The 21,332-nt window shown below is 39.5% G+C and overlaps 1 protein-coding gene across 1 annotated transcript in view; it reads left to right on the plus strand.

Annotated features, from left to right (window-relative positions):
* Nucleotides 1-8,439: 8,439 nt before the first annotated feature.
* Nucleotides 8,440-21,332, plus strand: part of ALG14 (ALG14 UDP-N-acetylglucosaminyltransferase subunit) — a 95,693-nt gene continuing 82,800 nt past the window's right edge. The window contains exons 1-2 of the mRNA XM_055585035.1: nt 8,440-8,726; nt 12,488-12,639. Of these exons, the coding sequence (XP_055441010.1) occupies nt 8,588-8,726; nt 12,488-12,639 (291 nt within the window). The 5' untranslated portion in view covers nt 8,440-8,587. The remainder of the gene's footprint in view (nt 8,727-12,487; nt 12,640-21,332) is intronic.

A 21,332-nucleotide genomic window follows, 5' to 3' on the forward strand; every position in this document is an offset into this window, starting at 1 on the left:
ATCGAACCTGGACTGGCAACTCGTTTCATACATGATATTTTACATGTTTCAATGCCATTCTCCCAAATCTTCCCACCCTCTCCCTCTCTCACAGAGTCCATAAGACTGTTCTATACATCAGTGTCTCTTTTGCTGTCTCGTACACAGGGTTATTGTTACCATCTTTCTAAATTCCATATATATGCATTAGTATACTGTATTGGTGTTTTTCTTTCTGGCTTACTTCACTCTGTATAATAGGCTCCAGTTTCATCCACCTCATTAGAACTGATTCAAATGTATTCTTTTTAATGTCTGAGTAATACTCCATTGTGTATATGTACCATAGCTTTCTTATCCATTCGTCTGCTGATGGACATCTAGGTTGCTTCCATGTCCTGGCTATTATAAACAGTGCTGCGATGAACATTGGGGTACACGTGTCTCTTTCCCTTCTGGTTTCCTCAGTGTGTATGCCCAGCAGTGGGATTGCTGGGTCATAAGGCAGTTCTATTTCCAGTTTTTTAAGGAATCTCCACACTGTTCTCCATAGTGGCTGTACTAGTTTGCATTCCCACCAACAGTGTAAGAGGGTTCCCTTTTCTCCACACCCTCTCCAGCATTTATTGCTTGTAGACTTTTGGATCGCAGCCATTCTGACTGGTGTGAAATGGTACCTCATAGTGGTTTTGATTTGCATTTCTCTGATAATGAGTGATGTTGAGCATCTTTTCATGTGTTTGTGAGCCATCTGTATGTCTTCTTTGGAGAAATGTCTATTTAGCTCTTTGGCCCATTTTTTGATTGGGTCATTTATTTTTCTGGAGTTGAGCTGTAGGAGTTGCTTGTATATTCTCGAGATTAGTTGTTTGTCAGTTGCTTCATTTGCTATTATCTTCTCCCATTCTGAAGGCTGTCTTTTCACCTTGCTAATAGTTTCCTTTGATGTGCAGAAGCTTTTAAGGTTAATTAGGTCCCATTTGTTTATTTTTGCTTTTATTTCCAATATTCTGGGAGGTGGGTCATAGAGGATCCTGCTGTGATGTATGTCAGAGAGTGTTTTGCCTATGTTCTCTTCTAGGAGTTTTATAGTTTCTGGTCTTACATTTAGATCTTTAATCCATTTTGAGTTTATTTTTGTGTATGGTGTTAGAAAGTGTTCTAGTTTCATTCTTTTACAAGTGGTTGACCAGATTTCCCAGCACCACTTGTTAAAGAGATTGTCTTTAATCCATTGTATATTCTTGCCTCCTTTGTCAAAGATAAGGTGTCCATATGTGCGTGGATTTATCTCTGGGCTTTCTATTTTGTTCCATTGATCTATATTTCTGTCTTTGTGCCAGTACCATATTGTCTTGATAACTGTGGCTTTGTAGTACAGCCTGAAGTCAGGTAGGTTGATTCCTCCAGTTCCCTTCTTCTTTCTCAAGATTGCTTTGGCTATTCGAGGTTTTTTGCATTTCCATACAAATTGTGAAATTATTTGTTCTAGCTCTGTGAAGAATGCTGTTGGTAGCTTGATAGGGATTGCATTGAATCTATAGATTGCTTTGGGTAGTATGCTCATTTTCACTATATTGATTCTTTCAACCCATGAACATGGTATATTTCTCCATCTGTTAGTGTCCTCTTTGATTTCTTTCACCAGTGTTTTATAGTTTTCTATATATAGGTCTTTAGTTTCTTTAGGTAGATATATTCCTATCTTGATCTTAACTGAAAATTTCCCCTGCATCTTCAACTTCTTTCTGAATGTCTTCTTCCCTTTGCTGCATAAGCTGAAAACTTGCTCTCTCACATTTCTTCAATATGTCTCTCAAAGAGAGGCTGTCTGACTCTCACATCCTTACAGGAGGTGGGGAAAGTACTCCTCTGGACCCCTGTCACTGCTTCCAAACCATTTCTCCTTCTTCTTTCAAAAATTCCAGCTCCTTTGAAGTTCTAGTCATGCCATTGTACCACCCTGTATCAGCATCCCTAAAAGACAGCATACAGATGGCACATTGTATGCGGTTAATTTGAAGATGATTTAATAAAGGGACTGCAGTGTTGACTCTCACCCTAAACCCTAACCCTAGGGTGGGGGTTAGAGTATTCACTCTGCACAGTGGAAAATTCTAGTATAATTTATAGTCAGCCCTCCATATCCATGATTCCTTCATGTCTGTGTTTCCTGCATCCACAATTTCAACCACCTTCAGATCAGAGGACGGAAGTGCTTATTATTGAAAAAGCTCCACATATAAGCGGATTGCCACAGTTCAAACCTGTGCTGCTTAAAGTTCAACATATTTACAAAGATGTGAATGAGGTAAGGAAGGCACAAGAGGTCATGCAGCGACTCAGGTTAGTATCAGTGGCACTATCATCATTCCTAGGCCTGATGGAACAAGGAAAGGGAACGCAGGCACCCAGAAGGAGAGAGATGCATAGACAAAGCCACGTTGAAAGGGAAAACTGGCACCCAGAAGGAGAGAGATGTGTAGACAAAGCCACATTGAAGAGCAGAGATCTTGAGTTCAGGGACACAACCTCCCTCCATCCATTCTGAGGATCCCCAATGGCCAAACCCAAGCAGAACCAGAGAGCAAAAAAAAACAAGTTGGTTTAATCTAAGTTTGAGCTCCCATGGCACTGAGTGCAATGGAGAAATGTGGATCTGGAGGGACAGATGGAACATATCTAGCTTAAAACCAATGCTTTTGGGGCGGACTTCTCTGGTAGCTCAATGGCTAAGACTCTGTGCTCCCAATGCAGAGGTCCCAGGTTCTATCCCTGGTCAGGGAACTATGTCCCACATGTGGCACAAAGATAGAAGATCCTTCTTGAGTGCTGCAACTAAGATCCAGTGCAGCCAAATAAATAAATATCCTTTTTTTTAAAAATGCTCTTTTTGGTTGCTATCATCTTTCAACCTCTTACTCTTTGACGATGTGAAATCCTAGCTCATTTTCTTGCTTTCCGCCCCTTAGTTACCTCAGCATCCATTTGGGTGTGCACACCCACCCTGTGATCTTTTTCATCCATTCATACTGTCACACCCTAACTACTACCACCAATAATAACAGTATTGGCTTCAAGCATCTCACTTGCTGACCACCACCTCGTATCTCTAAAGTTTGCTGACTCTTTTCATTGCAATTTTTAAACATTTTAGGCCTCTAATCCACTGACTTTATACTCTTCCATGATTCATCCACAGTCCCACCTCCATTCCCCTGTCTTCACTTTACACTGTGTCCAGAGAAAACTCCATGGACCTCACTCCCTTGAAAAGAACCTCTCTAATGTATTCACCTGTCAAAAATTTAACTCTGGTTAAAGCCAACTGTTCTTCGCCTTTTCCAGTGGTGGGGTCGGGTGGGGGGAGACATAAAATCATGCCAACTGGTTTTTCTCTATATTTGCTATCTCAAGCTACAAATGGGCATCCCAATCCACTCAGGAATCCTAGGCTGATGCTGGTAAGTATTGCAATTACTCTTCAAGATGCTTAATTCATGCATTCTTTCTTCTTGAGCTCCTCATACTCTTCTGCACCCAAGTTTCCACACCCTTCTCTATTCACCACCAATTCTACAAACCTCCCAGTACTGCATCCATATCCCTGCCCTCCATCCTGTAACCATGGAATAAGGGTCCCTCCTATCAAAGCCCAACCACTCCCTTTGTCCTCAAGATTTCAACCCTTTTCATTTTTAAAATAAATGCATTACAGGACTTCCCTGGTAGTCCAGTGGTTGGGAATCTGCCTGACAATGCAGGGGACATAGGTTCAATCCCTGATCTGGGAAAATTCCACATACCACAAGGCAGCTAGGCCCATGAGCCACAGCTGCTGAGAACACACCCTAGAACCCGAGAGCCACAACTACTGAAGACTGCGTGCCCTAAAGCTTGTGCTCTGCAACGAGAGAAGCCACTGCAATGAGAAGTCTGCCTACCATAATTAAAGAGTAGCCCCCACTTCCCACCACCAGAGAAAACCCATGTACAGCAATGAAGACCCAGTGGAAGCAAAAATAAAAATAAATAAGTAATTAATTAAAAATAAATAAATGTGTTCCTATTCTCATTCCCTTTCTCTCCTGCATCAATCTGCCTCTACTGGATCATTTTTAACATCAAATGGTGTTGGTGATGGACAGGGAAGCCTGGCGTGCTGCAGTCCATGGGGTCGCAGAGTCAGACACAACTGAGTGACTGAACTGAACTGAATATGACAATTAACTCCCATCTTAAAAAATATTTCCCTTATATAAGGAATTTAGAAAGACGGTAGTGACGACCCTATACATGAGACAGCAAAAGAGATACAGATATAAAAAACAAACTTTTGGACTCTGTGGGAGAAGGCGAGGGTGGGATGATCTGAGAGAATAGCATTGAAACATGCATATTACCATATGTGAAATAGATGACCAGTCCAAGTTCAATGCGTGAAACAGGGCACTAAAAGCCAGGGCAATGCGACAACCCAGAGGGATGGGATGGGGAGTTCAGGATGGGGGACACATTATACCCATAGCTGATTCATGTCAATGTGTGGCAAAACCCACCACAATACACCTCCAATTAGCCTCCAATTAAAATCAATAAATTAACTTTAAAAATGTTTCATTGACTACAAATTCTCCTCCATTTCCCATCCAATTCATCCGTTCCTCTTCACAAGCAAACCTGAAACAACTATGTACAGATGCTGCTTCTCTGCAACTCCCAGTCTCTCCTCTGCCCATTTCTATCTGCCTTCCACTACCAATATTCCATGGAAATGCTGCTCCTGTTTAGACTGCCAGTGACTAACTTGTCCCCAAGTCACTTGATGTAATCTATCTGCAGCCTGTGACATAGCTAACTGGACTCCTATTCTTAAATCATTTTCCTCCTGTGGTTTTTGTGGACACCATTTTTCCTGATTTTCCTCCCTGGCTCCCTGGCTTTTCCTTCTCCATCTTTCTTCTTTGCTGGCGCAATCTCCTTAACTGGATTTCTAAATATTAATGACCCCAGACTCTTCTCTACTCTGAGCTGTCTAATACATTAGCCATTGGCTACTGTCAATGTATCTATATAAGTTTAAAATAACTGAAATGAAATAAAAGTTCAGTTCCTCCATCACACTGGCCACATCTCAAGGGCTCAGGAGGCAAGTGTGTCTAGTGGAAAACATGGACACAAAACATTTCCATCATTGCAGAGACTTCTGTTGGACCTGACTGACCCAAATTCCTTCCCTAAGTGATCTCACCCAGCTAGTCCCACGGCTTTAAACACCATCTATATGTTGAATTCAAAATTTATACCTATAGCTCTAACCCAGACTTCAGATTTATATGTAAAGTGCCTAACTGACACAACCACTAGAATGTTTAACAGGCTATTCAAACTAACACCCAAAACAGAACACTTCCATGTCATCCCCTCCTCCCCTTTCTTTACCCACAAAAGCTTGTTTCTCTTCCTGTCTAGTCCTGGCATGACACCATCCAACCAGTTTTCAAGCCAAACATCTAGCAGTCACCTTGATTCCCAATATCTAATCCATCAATGAGTCTTACTGACTCTATCCATAAAATATATGTCAAATCTACCCTCTTCTGCCTTCCACTGTCATCTTCTTGTCTAAGGTTTTTGTCTGGATTAGTGTCCTTCTCATACACGATCCCCTACAACCAAACCCAGCACACAGCATGTGTGCATTAAATATGTTGAAAAAAATTAATAAGTACAATGCTATTTAATAGTGCAATATAATCTTACTTTTAAAAATATTCACGAATAATACTTGTTAAAGAAATTTTAGAAAACAGATTTAAGAAGATAATAAAAATCACTTCCTGGCAGACTTTACTTAGGATTGATTACGGCTCAATATTATTATTCAGTTTATCAATTACTAATACATTTTCACACTTTCATACACTTTACCTCTGTGCATTTATCTGCAATGTCAGTGCAGCTTACATCCCCAAAAGAAATTTTCGTTGCTCCTTCCTGATCAGTCCAGCCTTTTCTGATTAATCCAGTATAGTTTCTTGACCTCTTTTAATTATAGTCCATGCCTGTCAAGCCCACAGGAGTTGGCTCACACAGCAGACATTTATTGCATTCTGGAGTTCCCAACTTGGTTTCTGTCCCTGCCTGCCACTCAGCTCCTCCCTGCATCCACAACTTCCTTGTCAGCCTTAATTCAAAATAACTCATCCAATAACTCCAAACAATGTCTGCTACTTCTTTGATTCTCGGCATTTACTGGTAGTCGCTAAAACACTTGATCACCCCCTATTCATTCCACCTGCAACTAAGTGTGGTCAAGCTGATTTTTCGTAGTGAGGGGATGGGTAGTAGGGAATGCAGGGGTATCTCTTGGGGCTTGGATTCTAGACATTATCAATATGTCCAACATCTGCATTGCCTGAGTCAGTTTACAGCACTTCAAACATACTATCTCCGCAGCAATCCAAACACTATTATTTGCCTACCCAACAATTCTCTCTCCTCCACCCTCCTCCAACTTCCTCCTCTCCAAGAGAATGTCCATTTTGTTCAGCACCCACCCTACACCAAACAGCCAGATACAACAGGTGAGTTGTATATCATCCTCCATCCTACCCCAGCCAGCTTTGTGGTCTCATTCCTTTGATGAGTGGGCAGGTGATATAACATGGCCAGAGAGTGAAAGTCTTCTGTGAGAGGTTTTGGAAAAGGTTTCCTCACTCTTAAACAAACAAACAAACAAAAAAGGGCCCGATGACAAGGTAACCTCTTGAAATCTGGAGACTGCCTATCCGGATGTAATTTCTGAGACCACTAAATATCTGCTTTTAAGTAGGAGGGGAAACAGCATTAAGCTGAAGCCATTGCTGGGAATGGCAGAGCAGGCAGACGAAATAAAACTATACCCTTTGTAATGTTCTTAAGCTGTTGTTCACACTGAGCCAGAGGCTCTACTTCTGGACTTTCATCTATGTATTGTAAGCCGAGGGGATTCTGATGCCATCAAAATTTGAGAGGCACTGACTTCTAAACCCACAATTATAAAACTTCTCCACCACTACCGGCTAAGTAATCTTAAGCAATTTAACTTTTATAGAATCCTTTTCTTTATCTGTAAAGTGCAAAAGTAATATTCACCTTATGACCTTATTGTGAGGATACAGGGTTAAGAGGATTTGATAGAATAAAGTGCTGCAAGGTCCATTAGCCAGAAAATGATGCTACATAGTTCCTAAATATTTCCCAAACTTGCCTGCTGATACAAATAGATGGATTGGTTAGATGAGTTGGTCTTAGGCCTCTCCCCTGGAGATTCTGTTTCAAAATGTAGCTCCCTACTGTACCCTAGAAATCACATTTTTAACAACACTGTTCTAGGATCTAAGCAAGTTTGAATTTAGCAAAGGAATGTGTGAAAATGTTGCTCAGTTGTGTCCTACTCTTTGTGATCCTGTGGACTGTAGCCCACCAGGCTCCTCTGTCTATGGAGTTCTCCAGGCAAGAATACTGGAGTGGGTTGCCATTTCCTTCTCCAGAGGATCTTCCTGATCCAGGATCCAGGGATGGAACCCAGGTCTAATGCATTGCAGGCAGATTCTTGACAATCTGAGCAATCAGAGAAGACCTAGCAAAGGAATACACAATGTAAACTCCTATGCAGCAGGAGTTGGGATTTCCACTGTCTAAATCTACATCTGCCACTATCTCACTTGAGCAAGCTGTTTAACCTTTCTGGACTTGCTTACTCCTCTGTACACTTGTCCTATCTAACCTACAAATCCACGGGGGACTGAAGGCAAATTACACGTGGGGTGAAGGGGCTTCTCTCAGTATTTTTATATTGCTGTAATGGGAATTAAGTAAACACAAAATTAAGCAAAACTGAGATAGGGTAGGTGTTGCCTTTATGGTAAAATTAACTGAATAGGATGATGTCATCTCTAGCCCGCCACCTTGAGCCCCTGAGCGTCCACTCCTCTCAGGATCACGGTGTAACCTGAGGTGATCACCTACTCAGGTCAGACTGTTCGAGATCTGTGAAAACGTCTAGAAAAGTGAAAAGCCTGAGTGTTGGGAAAGAGGAGAAATACGAAGACCCTAAATTCAACTTTCTGTACCAAGTTACCTTTAACTGGCAAACACTTTCAGTAGCTGCGCATGTGCAACAGAAACATTTCTCTCGGCGTTTCATAAAGAAAAACGGCGATGTATGCCATTGGCCTCAGGTGGAAGTCACAAAGTTGGTAAACCTGGAACACCTGCTAACTTGGGCGCTCGGGGGGGGGGGGGGGGGGGTCTTTAGGGCGCACAGGTGTTCTGATATTCTCATGAGCTGCAACCAAACTTCTCCAGGGCGTTAATCCGTGAACTTCAGTTTATGCACTGGCTGTAGGTTAGCAGAAACCCTCCCCCATACCCCCGCCGGAAGCCAGTGGAGCGGTCTAAGCCCGGGCTTCCGCCTCTGGCCTTGAACTCCTCCCACCTCAAGCAAGCCACGCCCACCAAGACGCCCACTCTTCGAGTTTGAGTCTCCGGAGAGCCCGTAGTTTTGAACTCTGACCGCTCCTGCGGCCGGCACCGGGATAGCACGCATGCGTATTTTCTTTGAATGGGTGCCGCCCTTATCCTCGCGGCGGCTGCAGGAGCCCTGGCCTTGCTGCTGCTGGCAGCGCGGCTGTGGGTAGTCCTGAGTCCTCGCGCTCCTGTGCCTCGGCGGTCTCTCAGCCTCTTGGTGGTGGCTGGATCTGGTGAGTATACGGGCCTTGACTGGCGGACTAGGGTCGGGAACTACAAAACCCAGATTGCACCGCGGCGCTCTTCGACAGCGCCAGTAGGACTTTTTGCAGCTTTGAATGCTGAGATTTGTAGTTTGTCTGCATGATTGGCTCGTCTGCCCAACCTGGGCAAAACGCTGGTTTGTTGTCAATGTGCCTCAGGCCGCGCGTTTATTGACAAATGGGTAATTTACACTTGTCTGTAATAAGCTTTTCTGTAGCGTATATTTTTCTAACAAAGTAAGTATCAGTTACCAAAGATGACACAGAAGCCTGTTGATGCAACATGAAATTTCCCTGAATAAATATTGTTATTTTGCATTATTAATCTAGACGTTTGGGATTTAACTTAGGAATCACAATTACTGCATGAAAAACGAGACAGACCGAATCGTCGCATTTTTAAGTATACATATACAAAATCTGCGAGTGTAGAAGCAATTACCTACTAACAGGAGAACAATACACACCTCAGGATGTTGTGTCAGGGAATGAACAACAATCTGTACAGTCAGATAATGCAATCTAAACGGAATCGGCCAGCTCTGTACGCGCTTACAACTTTAAATGGACAGCTCTGACAGCCATACACACCCACACTGTGTACATATAGAAATGCCAGAAGATTGCATCCAGAAAGATTAATGTTTATAGTATTAGCAAGTGTTCTAAACCTATGTTCACGTGTAATTCATTACTTTATTCACTTAATGTGTTTTGAGCCATGGGAGAGAGGGCAGGCAGTAAACTAAGCCCTGAAAATAACAAAACTGATTAACACTACTTGTCGTGGAGTACTATGTCCCACGCACTGAAAGGTGTGAGGGAACAGCTGTGAGCGAAATGGAGAATATAGAAAAACTAACAGAAAACAAAAAACAGAATGGATCCTTGCCGCAATGAGAAAAGTGCTGTAACCTGGGAAGTAGAACCTGCTATGTAAGTTCACACTGGGCATCACTTTATCTGAACCTGAGGCAGGAGGCTTCCTGGAAGAAGTGATGTCTAAACAGATACTTGAAAGATGACTAAGAATTAGCCAGACAAGGGGGAGCTGGGTCTTTGAGGTCTGGAAAGCTGTGTAAAGAAAGCCATGGCACTTCGGATGGCCAGACGTAAGAGAGCACTCCTGCAGTGAGTTGGATGTGGGGAGGTAACGATTGGCGAGGGTATTTTAACAACCCCCAAACACACACACATAGAGCAGGGGACACTACTCCACTGCATCCTACCATGTAGTCATTAGGATCACTTACCTCTAAGTTAACATAGTACCGGAGTTAAATGACATCTCTGCCGCTTACTAATTTGGTGATCTTGGGCAAATTAGTTAACCTCATTGAACCTTCTGTTTCCACTTTGAAAAATGTAAGTTAGGAAGAGCTGAGAGAGTAAATGTGGTGGTAAAGTGCTTAGCAAAGTGCTTGGCACATAGTAATGCATTTAATAAGTGATGACTTTTGATAGTCCTAGTAGCAATGGGATCTTTTAAAGAATTTTTAAATGAAGAGTGACCCAGTTGAATCTGAGCTTTCACAAAGATCATTCAGCCTGCATTGTCAAGAGAATGTCTTGCAAAGACTGAGGTAGGGAGACAAGTAGGACTTTTGAACATTTCAGGTGACAGATGACAGTCTGACTGGGGGGGTTGAAGAGTGAGGAGATGGAGAAAAGTAAATGCATTTAAGTGAGATTTACAAGATTAAAAATCACTAGAATTGTGGATTGGAAGTGGAGGGTGATGGGAAGGTGGGCTCAAGAGTCATGTCTGAGTTTCTGGCTTGAGCAAATGGATGGAAGAATGGATGTTCAAGCCATTCACTTAATGTCATTAGATTTGGCAGACTGGGAACCAAAACTAAAATTGAGAATTTGTCAGGCAGGTGGTGCCCTATGTCATTCAAACCATTGAGGGTATGAAGAGTCAAGGACCTCCAAAAGTCATCCAAAGCAAAGAAAGATTTGTAGTTAGATAAATAATTTAATAGTTCATGTCCAAAATTTAGGATGGGAAGCCATTTTCCTTGTTTACCCTGAATACCAAAAAATGCTTAATCTTACCATAAAGTATCACTTGTTTAAAGAATACCAATCAAAATTATTATTTGTCTTTGAAATACCATATGTTTCAAAGACATGTGACCTGCTTAGACAATTTTAGATGTAATATTAAATTGTCTGTCATTGGAGGTACAGCAGTAACAAAATAAAAGCCCTTGCTATCATGGTGTTTACCGTCTACTGGGGCTAGGGTAGGGGAGACCAAAACAGAAAAAATGAATAGACTGAATAGTTAGTTAGAGGCAATAAATACTGTGAAGTAGAGAAAGGAAGTTGCATTTTAGATAGAATTGTCAGGGAAAGCCTCCTTGGGGAGATGACAGATACCCAATAGCAAGGAGGCCAGAGTGGCTGGAGTAGACTGCGTAAGGTGGGGAAGAAGCAGATGAGGCCCAAGAGCTTACAAAAAGTCTTTTATTCCATATGAGAAGGGGAGCCCTTGGAGGGTTTTGCATAGAGATAAATAATTTGATCAACTCTTTTTAGTAGGATCACTATAGAGGCTGTGTTGAGAATAGACTATAGTGGATACTTAAATAGACAAGGGCAGTGAGGGGAATAGACCAGGAAGCTACAGTCATAATCCATGCAAGAGAGGTGTGGTTTGGAGCAGGATGCTTGCAAAGGAAGTTAGAAGTGATTGCATTCTGGGTTCATCTTAAGATAGAACTGAGAGGATTTCATTCCCAAAGAATAAATCTTAATGAAAGAGTAAAATGGAAGACAAAGCCCATCATTTTAATGACTTGGTTCAGTAACAAGCTTAAATTTTGAAAGAATGTATTCAGTGAGGCTTTCCTTTAAAGAAAAAAAAAAAGGAAAAAAGACCATGAAAGCAGGTAAAATGAAGTCTTAACTGCAGTGGAAGATGTTATGTATATTAGGTTTTATCCTTAATTGTTCTAGCTGTGAAAATAAGTACCTACTTTGCAAACTACCACACTTTTTCAAAGTTAAAAACAAAAATTCTAGGATGAGTATGAGATGTGTGAATTACTTGCATAAGAAGATGGGTGACAACTTATTGACAGAGGCGCCTGTTGGGCTACAGTCCATGGGGTCACAAAGAGTCAAACAGGACTGAGCAGCTAACACTTTCATTCACTTTCACAGAAGAAAATGGGTGACAAGTTATAAAGTTCCAGTATGATTCTAATTCCCTTTATATTTACTCTGTGCTGACTTATTTCTATATCTAATTCCTTCTGGGATCTAGAGAGTAATCTTTCCCTTTCTACTATAAGAATATATATGTGCTTCGAGAAAACAAATACTTAATTTGTTTGATTATCCTACTTGTTTGTTTGTATTCTTTCCTGAGACAATCCCACGGACAGAGGAGCCTGATGGACTGTAGTCCATGGGGTCGCAAAGAGTTGGACACCACTGAGCCACTGAGCATGCACAGTACAGTGTCTTATACTTCTTTGTACCTTCTTCAGCTAGTACAGTAGCATGACTTACTGTTGGTACTGATGTTATTTTTATATTATCCTCTTCCCCCATATAGAAGTAATATAGAAGTAATATTTCTACAAGGGCACAGATTATTGTTTCCATATATTCCTTCTGTATTTTGAGAAATGCACAAAACTTAGCAGTAGGATAACATCATCAGATGGATATGTCCATTACAAGTTTCTTCATCTTAGGCCTTCCAATATTTTTTCCAGGTGGGCATACCACTGAGATCCTAAGGCTGCTGGAGAACCTGTCCAATGCTTATTCTCCTAGACATTATATCGTTGCTGACACTGATGAAATGAGTACCCATAAAATAAATTCTTTTGAACAAATTCGAGCTGATAGAAACCCCAGTGCTACGGTAAGTAATAATTTCTATGTCTAAGAAAGTTACAGGTTGTATATTGAATTTAATTCTCTCATGAAGCAATCTCATGGCACTTCAGTGCCCTGCTCACACAATACGGTCACACGTTTATTGTCGATGAAATATAGTGCCTTTACTACTCAAAGATAAAAGACTCTTTAAATCTTCAGATAAAAATGGTTGCTAATTTCTTATATTCTTTTGTTTCAAATAGATATTTTTTTTGGTAATTCCAACTGCAAAAATTGTTTTATTTATAATTACATATTAAAGCATCCAGTTCATGTGCTTATTGGCTCTTTGTTAAATTTTTTTTTTTAAGAACACACCAAAGTGTAATTCTTTGTAATATTTATCTATTTATTTGGCTGTGCTGGGTTTTAGTTGCAACGTGCAAACTCTTGGTCGTGGCATGTGGGATGTAATTCCTTGACCAGGGATTGAACCTGAGCCCCCTGCATTGGGAGCATGGAGTCTTAGCCACTGGACCATCAAGGAAGTCTCTCATTAAAGTTCTTTATCAATGTATTAAGTGTATTGATCATTTACTGTTACTACTGTTTATCCTTCCAATTATATCTGTATCTGCCTTTAAAATTACTTCTCAGCTCCTCGTTGCTTGCTTCATTTTAGCATTTTAATCAGAATTTGGAGTAAACTGAAAAAAAGTAAAACTATTTTATCAAGGAAAGAAACCAGAGCTATTCTTCATTAGCTTGTCTCCGTCGTTCCCTCTCTCTGGTACCTGCCTGGCCATGGAGCTCCAACAGGTAGTTCAGGAATGGACAGACAACCCGGCTCAGGCCACTCAAATGGTTCCTCTGGGCTCTTTGGACTTGAGGACCCGGAGAATGGAAATAGTCTTTCTTCAGGTGCTTCAGCTCTATAAAAGAGAAAACTTGGAGAAAAGCAGTCATGTTTTCACCTGCTAGCTAAAGACATCTAGAGCAAACTATGAAGTTAATATACAGGAAGAGCAAGATGGAAAAGCAGATGCTGAGTCCTGCCTTCAGTTACTCCAGAGCTGCCCTCATATGAGCCCTATCGTTGTTCTTATCGATAGTGCATCTAATCAGGATGCACTAATGGGTAACTCACCCTCTGCTGACCTTTTTAGCTAATTAAACCTTGTTTTAGTTACGATTTGGTCACTTGTAAGCGTCATCCCTCACTGTGTGCATGCGTGCTAACTCACTTCAGTCATGTCTGACTGTTGGCAACTCAGTCCACAGAGGCTTCTCTGTCCATGGGATTCTCCAGACAAGAATACTGGAGTGGGTAGCTATTCCCTCCTCCAGGGGATCTTTCTGACCCAGGGATCAAACCCATGTCTCTTAAATCTCCTGCATTGGCAGGTGGGTTCTTTACTACTATCGTGACCTGGGACGGCCCCTCATCCCTCACTTCAGTTCAGTTGCTCAGTCGTGTCTGAGTCCTTGCGACCCCATGAACTGCAGCACACCAGGCCTCCCTGTCCCTCACCAACTCCCAGAGCCTACCCAAATTCATGTCCTTTGAGTCAGTGATGCCATCCAACCATCTAATCCTCTGTCGTCCTCTTCTCCTCCTGCCCTCAAATCTTTCCCAGCATCAGGGTCTTTTCAAATGAGTCAGCTCTCCACATCAGGTGGCCATCCCTCACTTACGCACTACTAAAATGTGTTCTTGGAAGATCCCCGTTAAACAAGATTGAAATCAACCCGCTATTATTCAGCCATAGTGAAATATGTGGTATGGGATGAGCCAAAATGCTTCATTTCTGTTTCAGGACTCAATACTGTGTTAGTTTCCTAGTGCTATTATGACAAAGTGCTATACACAGGGTGGCTTGAAGCAACGGAAATTTATTCTCTCACTTCATTTGTAGTTATTATAAAATAATGGCTGTTTTCTGTATAATATATCCTTATAACTTATTTATTTTATGTGTAGTTTAATCCCTTCTCCGACTTGCCCCTCCTTTCCTTGCCCCATTGGGAACCACTAATTTGTTCTCTGTATCTGTGATTTTATTTCTTTTTTATTATATTCACTAGTTTATTTTTTCGATTCCACATGTGATATTATACAGTATTTGTCTTTCTCTAACTTACTTCGCTTAGTATAATATGCTCCAAGTCAATGCATATCATTGCATTTGGCAAAATTTCATTCTTTTTATAGCTGAGTAGTATTTCATTGTGTATGTGTGTGTGTACACTACATCTTCTTTATCCATTCTTCTGTTAATGGACACTTAGGTTCCTTCCATATCTTGACAGTTGTATATAATGCTGCTATAAACCTTGGAGTGCATGTATCTTTTTGATTTAGTGTTTTTGTTTCTTTTTTCAAATATATACCCAGGAGTGGAATTGCTGGGTCATGTGGTAGTTTTCTATTTTTAGTTTTTTGGGAAACCTCCATACTGTTTTCCACAATAGCTGCACCAATGTACATTCTTACCAACAGTGTATGAGGGTTCTTTTTTTTCCATGTCCTCACCAACATTTGTTATCTGTGTTCTTTTTGATGACAGCCAGACAAGTGTGAGGTAATATCTCATTGTGGTTTTAACTGACATTTCCCTGATCATTGGCCATCTGATCTTTTCTTTGGAAAATTGTCTGTTCAGATATTTTTCCCCTTTTTTAATCAGGTTGCTGGGCTTTTTTTTGTTTTTTGATATTTGAGCTGTTTATATATTTTTGGACATTAACCCCCTATTGATCATGTATTTGCAGATGTCTTCTCCCATTCAGTAGGCTGTCTTTTAATTTTGTCAGTGTTTTCCTTTCATGTGCAGGAGCTTTTAACTTTCATTAGGTTCCATTTGTTTATTTTTGCTTTTGTTGCCTTTTTTAGGAGACAGATCCAAAAAACACTGCTACAATTTCTTTTGGGAGTCTTCTGCCTATGTGTTCTTTCAGGAGTTTTATGGTTTCTGGTCTTACATTTAGGCCTTTAATCCATTTTGTGTTTATTTTTTCTACCTGATGTTAGAGAATGTTCTAATTTTATTCTTTCATATGTAGCTATCCAGCTTTCTCATTGCCACTTATTTAAGAGACTGTCTTTTCTTCACTGTGTGTTCTTGCCTCCTTTATCCTAAGTAATCGACCATCAGTGTATGGGTTTATTTCTGGGATCTCTGTTCTGTGCCAGAGAACAGAGATCTGTGTGATCTGTGTGTCTGTTTTTGTGCCAGTACCATCCTCTTTTGATTACTGTAGCTTAATGGTATAGTCTGAGGTCAGGGAGCACAATTTCTCCAGCTCCGTTCTTTCTCGAGATTGTTTGGCTGCTTTGTTGTCTTTTGTACTTCCATACAAATTAAAAAAAAATTTTTAAGTTCTATGAAAAATGCCATTGGTCATTTGATAGAAATTACATTGAACCTGTGGATTGCCTTGGGTAGCATGGTCATTTTAAGATTATTAGTTCTTCCAATCTACGAACATAGTATACCTTTACATCTGTTTATGTGGTCTTCAATTTCCTTCATCAGTGTCTCATAATTTTCCAAACACAGGACTTTTTCTTCCTGAGGTAGGTTTATTCCTTGGTATTTTATTCTTTTTTGTGCAATTGTAAATGGGATTGTTTCCTTAGTTTCTCTTTCTGATAGTTTGTGATCAGTGTATGGAAATGCAGCAGATTTTTGTGTATTAATTTTGTATCCTGCAATTTTGTTGTATTCATTGATGAACTCTTAATAGATTTTTGGTGGTGTCTTCAGGATTTTTTACATGTAGTATATCATCTGCAAACAGTGATAGTTTTACGTCTTTCCAGTTTGGATTTTGTAATATCTGTTTCCCTGCTGATTTCTGTGGGTAGGACTTCCAGCACTGTGTTGAATAAACATGGTAAGAGTGGACATTCTTATCTTATTCCTAATTAAAAAAAAAATGTTTTCAGCTTTTCACTTTTGAGTATGATCTTAGCTGCGGACTTGACATATATGGCCTTTATTATGTTGAAATGTGTTATCTCTATGCCCATTTTCAATATCATTAATAGATGTTGAAGTTTATGAAAAAGTTTTTCTGCATCTATTTAAATAATTGTATGGCTAGTCAAGGCTGTGGTTTTTCCAGTGGTCATGTATGGATGTGAGAGTTGGACTGTGAAGAAGGCTGAGCGCTGAAGAATTGATGCTTTTGAACTGTGGTGTTGGAGAAGACGCTTGAGAGTCCCTTGGACTGCAAGGAGATCCAACCAGTCCATTCTGAAGGAGATCAGCCCTGGGATTGCTTTGGAAGGAATGATGCTAAAGCTGAAACTCCAGTACTTTGGCCACCTCATGTGAAGAGTTGACTCATTGGAAAAGACTCTGATGCTGGGAGGGATTGGGGGCAGGAGGAGAAGGGGACGACAGAGGATGAGATAGCTGGATGGCATCACGGACTCAATGGATGTGAGTCTGGGTGAACTCCGGGAGTTGGTGATGGACAGGGAGGCCTGCAATTCATGGGGTCGCAAAGAGTCGGACACGACTGAGCAACTGAACTAAACTGATGGCTTTTATGCTTCAGTTTGTTAATGTAGTGTATCATATTTATTGATTTGCAGATATTGAAAAATCCTAACGTCCTGGGATAAACTTCACTTAATTGTAGTATATCATCCTTTTAATGTATTGTTAGAGTCAGTTAGAGCTAGTGTTTCGTTGAGGATTTTGCATCTATGTTCATCAGTGATCTTGGCCTGTAATTTATTTTTTGTGGTATCTCTGTCTGGTTTGGGTGGCAAGGTGATGCTGACCTCATAGAATGAGTTTGGTAGTGTTCCTTCCTCTGCACATTTTTAGAATAGTTTGAGAAGGATAGGTGTTGACTCTTCTCTAAATGTTTGGTGGAATTCACCTGTGAAGCCTTCTGATCCTGAACTTTTGCTTGTTTGGAATTTTTTTTTAATTATTGATTCATTTTTATTTCTGGTAATTGATCTGTCCATATTTGTATTTCTTCCTGACTGAGTCTTGAGAAGTCATGTAAGAGTTTTAGGAATTTGTCTGCTTCTTCTAAGTTGCCCATTTTGTATTGCCCATAGTTGTAGTAGTCGCATGACTCTTTGTAGTTCTGTGGTGCATGTTGTAACTTCTTTTTTATTTCTGATTTTATCGATTTGAGCCCACTTTCTTTTTCTCCTTAATGAATCTGGCTAGAGGTTTATCAATTTTGTTTATCTTTTCAAAGAACCAACTCTTAGTTTCATTGATCTTTTCTATTGTTTTTTAGTCTCTATTTCATTTATTTCCACTCTGACCTTTATAAGTTCTTTTTTTCTGTTAGCTTTAGGTTTTATTTGTTTTTCTTTTTCTAGCTCCTTTAGATTTGAGACTAGATTTCTTATTTGAGATTTTTCTTCTTTCCTGAGGTAAGCTTGTATTGCTGTAAATGTCCATTTTAGAACTGCTTTTGCTGCATCCCATAGGTTTTGGATCATTGTGTTTTCATTTTCATTTGTCTTCACATATTTTTTTAATTTCCTTTTCAATTTCTTCAGCAATCCATTCATTGTTCAATAGCATAGTGTTTAGCTTTCACAGGTCTATATGTGTTTTGAAGCTTTTCTCTTAGAGTTGACTTTTAGTCTCATAGCAGTGTGGTCAGAAAAGATGCTTGATAGGATTCTAGTTTTCTTAAATTTATCAAGGCTTCTTTTGTGTGAGGCATGTAATGTATCCTGAAAAATGTTCCACGTGCACTTGAAAAGAATGTGTACTCTGCTGCTTTTGGATGGAATGTTCTATAAATACTCCTAAGTCCATCAGGACTATTGTGTCATTTAAGACTAGTACTTTTTTTTATTAATCTTCTATCTGGTCTGGATGATCTGTTCATTGATGTGAGTAGGGTGTTAAAGTCCCTTACTATTATTGCCAATTTTTCCCTTTGTGTCTATATTTCTTTTATGTATTTAGATGCTCCTATGTTGGGTGCATATGTTTATATCTTCTTAGAGCAATCTCTTGATCGTTATGTAATGTCCTTCTTTGTCTCTTGTAACAGTGTTTATTTAAAAATCTATTTCTTCTGCTGTAAGTATTGCTACCCCAGCTTTCTTTTGATTTCCGCTTGCGTGGAATATGTTTTTCTATCACCTCATTTTTAGTCTGTGTGTATCTTTAGATCTGAAGTGCATCTCTTGTAGGCAGCTTTTTTTTTTTTAGCCACTCATTGTTGTTGATTAGATCATTTAGTCCAGTTAAATTTAAAGTAATTGTTAATATGCATGTTCTTATTGCCATTTTGTTCATTGTTTTATAGGTCTGTCTTGTTCTTGTTCTTTTGTTCTCTCGTGATTTGATGACCGTCTTTAGGATTAGGTTTGGATTCTTTTTTCTTTTTGCATGAGATATATATATGATTATGATTATATATATGATTAAATTCATGATCTCTTAATTTCAACTGCGTTTTAACAACTTTGCATTTGTATTCTCCTCCCCTCATGATAACTGTTTTAGATATCATGTTTTACCAGGAGTTGTTTTGTGTATCCCTTATCTGATTATTGTGGATATAGATGGTTTTACTAACTTTCCTGCTAGCTTTGTGCATGGAAAATTTCCTACCCTTCCTGTATTTTTGCCTTTGAAAGTGAAAGTGAAAGTCGCTAAGTCCTATCCAACTCTTTTCGACCCCATGGACTATATAGTCCATGGAGTTCTCCAGGCTAGAATACTGGAGTGGGTAGCTGTTCCCTTTTCCAAGGGATCTTCCCAACATAGGGATCAAACCCAGGTCTCCCACATTGCAAGCAGATTCTTTACCAGCTGAGCCACCAGGAAAGCCCAAGAATACTGGGGTGGGTAGCCTATCCTTTCTCCAGTAGATCTCCCCAACCCAGAAATCGAACTGGGGTCTCCTGCATTGCAGATGGATTCTTTACCAGCTGAGCTACAGCCTTTACTGATTAATTTTTTCCATTCATATTTTCATGTTTCCAGTTTCTAATTGTGACCTTTTCTTTTTCACCTAGAGAAGTTCCTTTAACATTTCTTGTAAAGCTGGTTTGGTGGTACATTTTAACAAGATTAGTTTTTCTAATCCATGAGCACAGAATATCTTTCTATTTATTGGTGTCTTCTTTAATTTCTTTCATCACCGTCCAATAGTTTTCAGTAAACAAGTCTTTCACCTCCTTGGCTAAACTTATTCCTAGGTATTTTATTCTTTTTGATGCAGTCATAAATGGTATTGTTTTCTTTTTTTTTTGTTTTTTTGTTTTTTTGTTTTTTGCGACTTAAGATTTGTATTTAATAGGATTATTCTGGCTCCAATTTGATAATTTGTTAATAGTTGTAGAAATACAAAAGATTTTTGCCTATTGATTTTGTATCCGGAACTTTGCTGAATGTGTCTCTTAATTCCAACAGATTTTTGGTGGAATCTTTAGTGTTTTCTATATATAAAATATCATAGCAACAACAAATAGTCACTATTTTGTTCTTCTTTTCCAGTTTAAGTTTTGTATAACTTGTCTGTTATACAATGGCCCCAGTGTCTGGCCCAGTGTGTTATTTTTGTTATGGAAATAAAACTTTACAGGCTTTCTGTTTCTTTTAAAATCAGTGTAACAAAGATATTTTTCTAAGAACATGTTTAATTTTGGTAACTTTGCAAATATATTGGCATTGCTGCTGCTGCTGCTAAGTCGCTTCAGTCGTGTCCAACTCTGTGCGACCCCATAGACAGCAGCCCACCAGGCTTCCCCGTCCCTGGGATTCTCCAGGCAAGAACACTGGAGTGGGTTGCCATTTCCTCCTCCACCTCATGAAAGTAAAAAGTGAAAGTAAAGTCGCTCAGTTGTGTCCAACTCTTAGCGACCCCATGGACTGCAGCCTACCAGGCTCCCCTGTCCATGGATTTTCCAGGCAAGAGTACTGGAGTGGGGTGCCATTGCCTTCTCCTTATTGGCATTAATATTTTCATAATATTCTCTCGCTGTTTTTGTAATCTGTGCTGTAGTGTTTGCATATTTTCCACCTCTTTTGAGTTTTGTGTGTCATGATGTTTTAAATGTGTCTTTTATAAATGACAAAGTATAATTTTAAAATTCAAAACTGAGAATCATTGTCTCTTAACAAACATGTTTGGTACATGTACGTTTATTTTGGTCACTAATATATTAGATTTATTTCTACTATTTTATTTGGTTCTTTCTACTTACCATTTCCTTTGAATCTTTTTTTGTTCCGTTTCTGCCTTCTGTTTGGATTGAGTTTTCATTGTCCTCCTCTTATCCTGGAATGGAAATTACCCTCTTCCCTTGGGTATTTTCTTTAAATTGTTAATACAGATATCCAACTTAAAATCAAAATCTTATTATTTCCAGTCTTCTGAAAAAAAAAGAAAAAGCTTTTAGAATATTTTAACTGTGAGCACCACCTCCCATCCTATATGGTATTGTTCAGGGTTTTGTTTCTACCTTGTTTTTATTCCACTTATATTACTTATTACTGTTATTTTATGCAGTTAGTATTTATTTAGATGTATGTAGTATTTGCTTTCCTTACCCTCACTACTCCTTTCTTTTGGATCCACTGTTTTTCTTCTAGAAATATATATATATTTTTAGTTCTTTCATGGAAGGGACTTATTCTTTCCATTTTGTTTGTTTGAAAATATGTTTGGGTTTTGCCCTCCTTTGATTGCATTCTGTATTTAGAATTCTAGTTTGAATTTTTTCCTTAATAA

The sequence above is a fragment of the Bubalus kerabau genome, chromosome 6 (assembly GCF_029407905.1).
Source record: "Bubalus kerabau isolate K-KA32 ecotype Philippines breed swamp buffalo chromosome 6, PCC_UOA_SB_1v2, whole genome shotgun sequence".
NCBI lineage: Eukaryota > Metazoa > Chordata > Mammalia > Artiodactyla > Bovidae > Bubalus > Bubalus kerabau.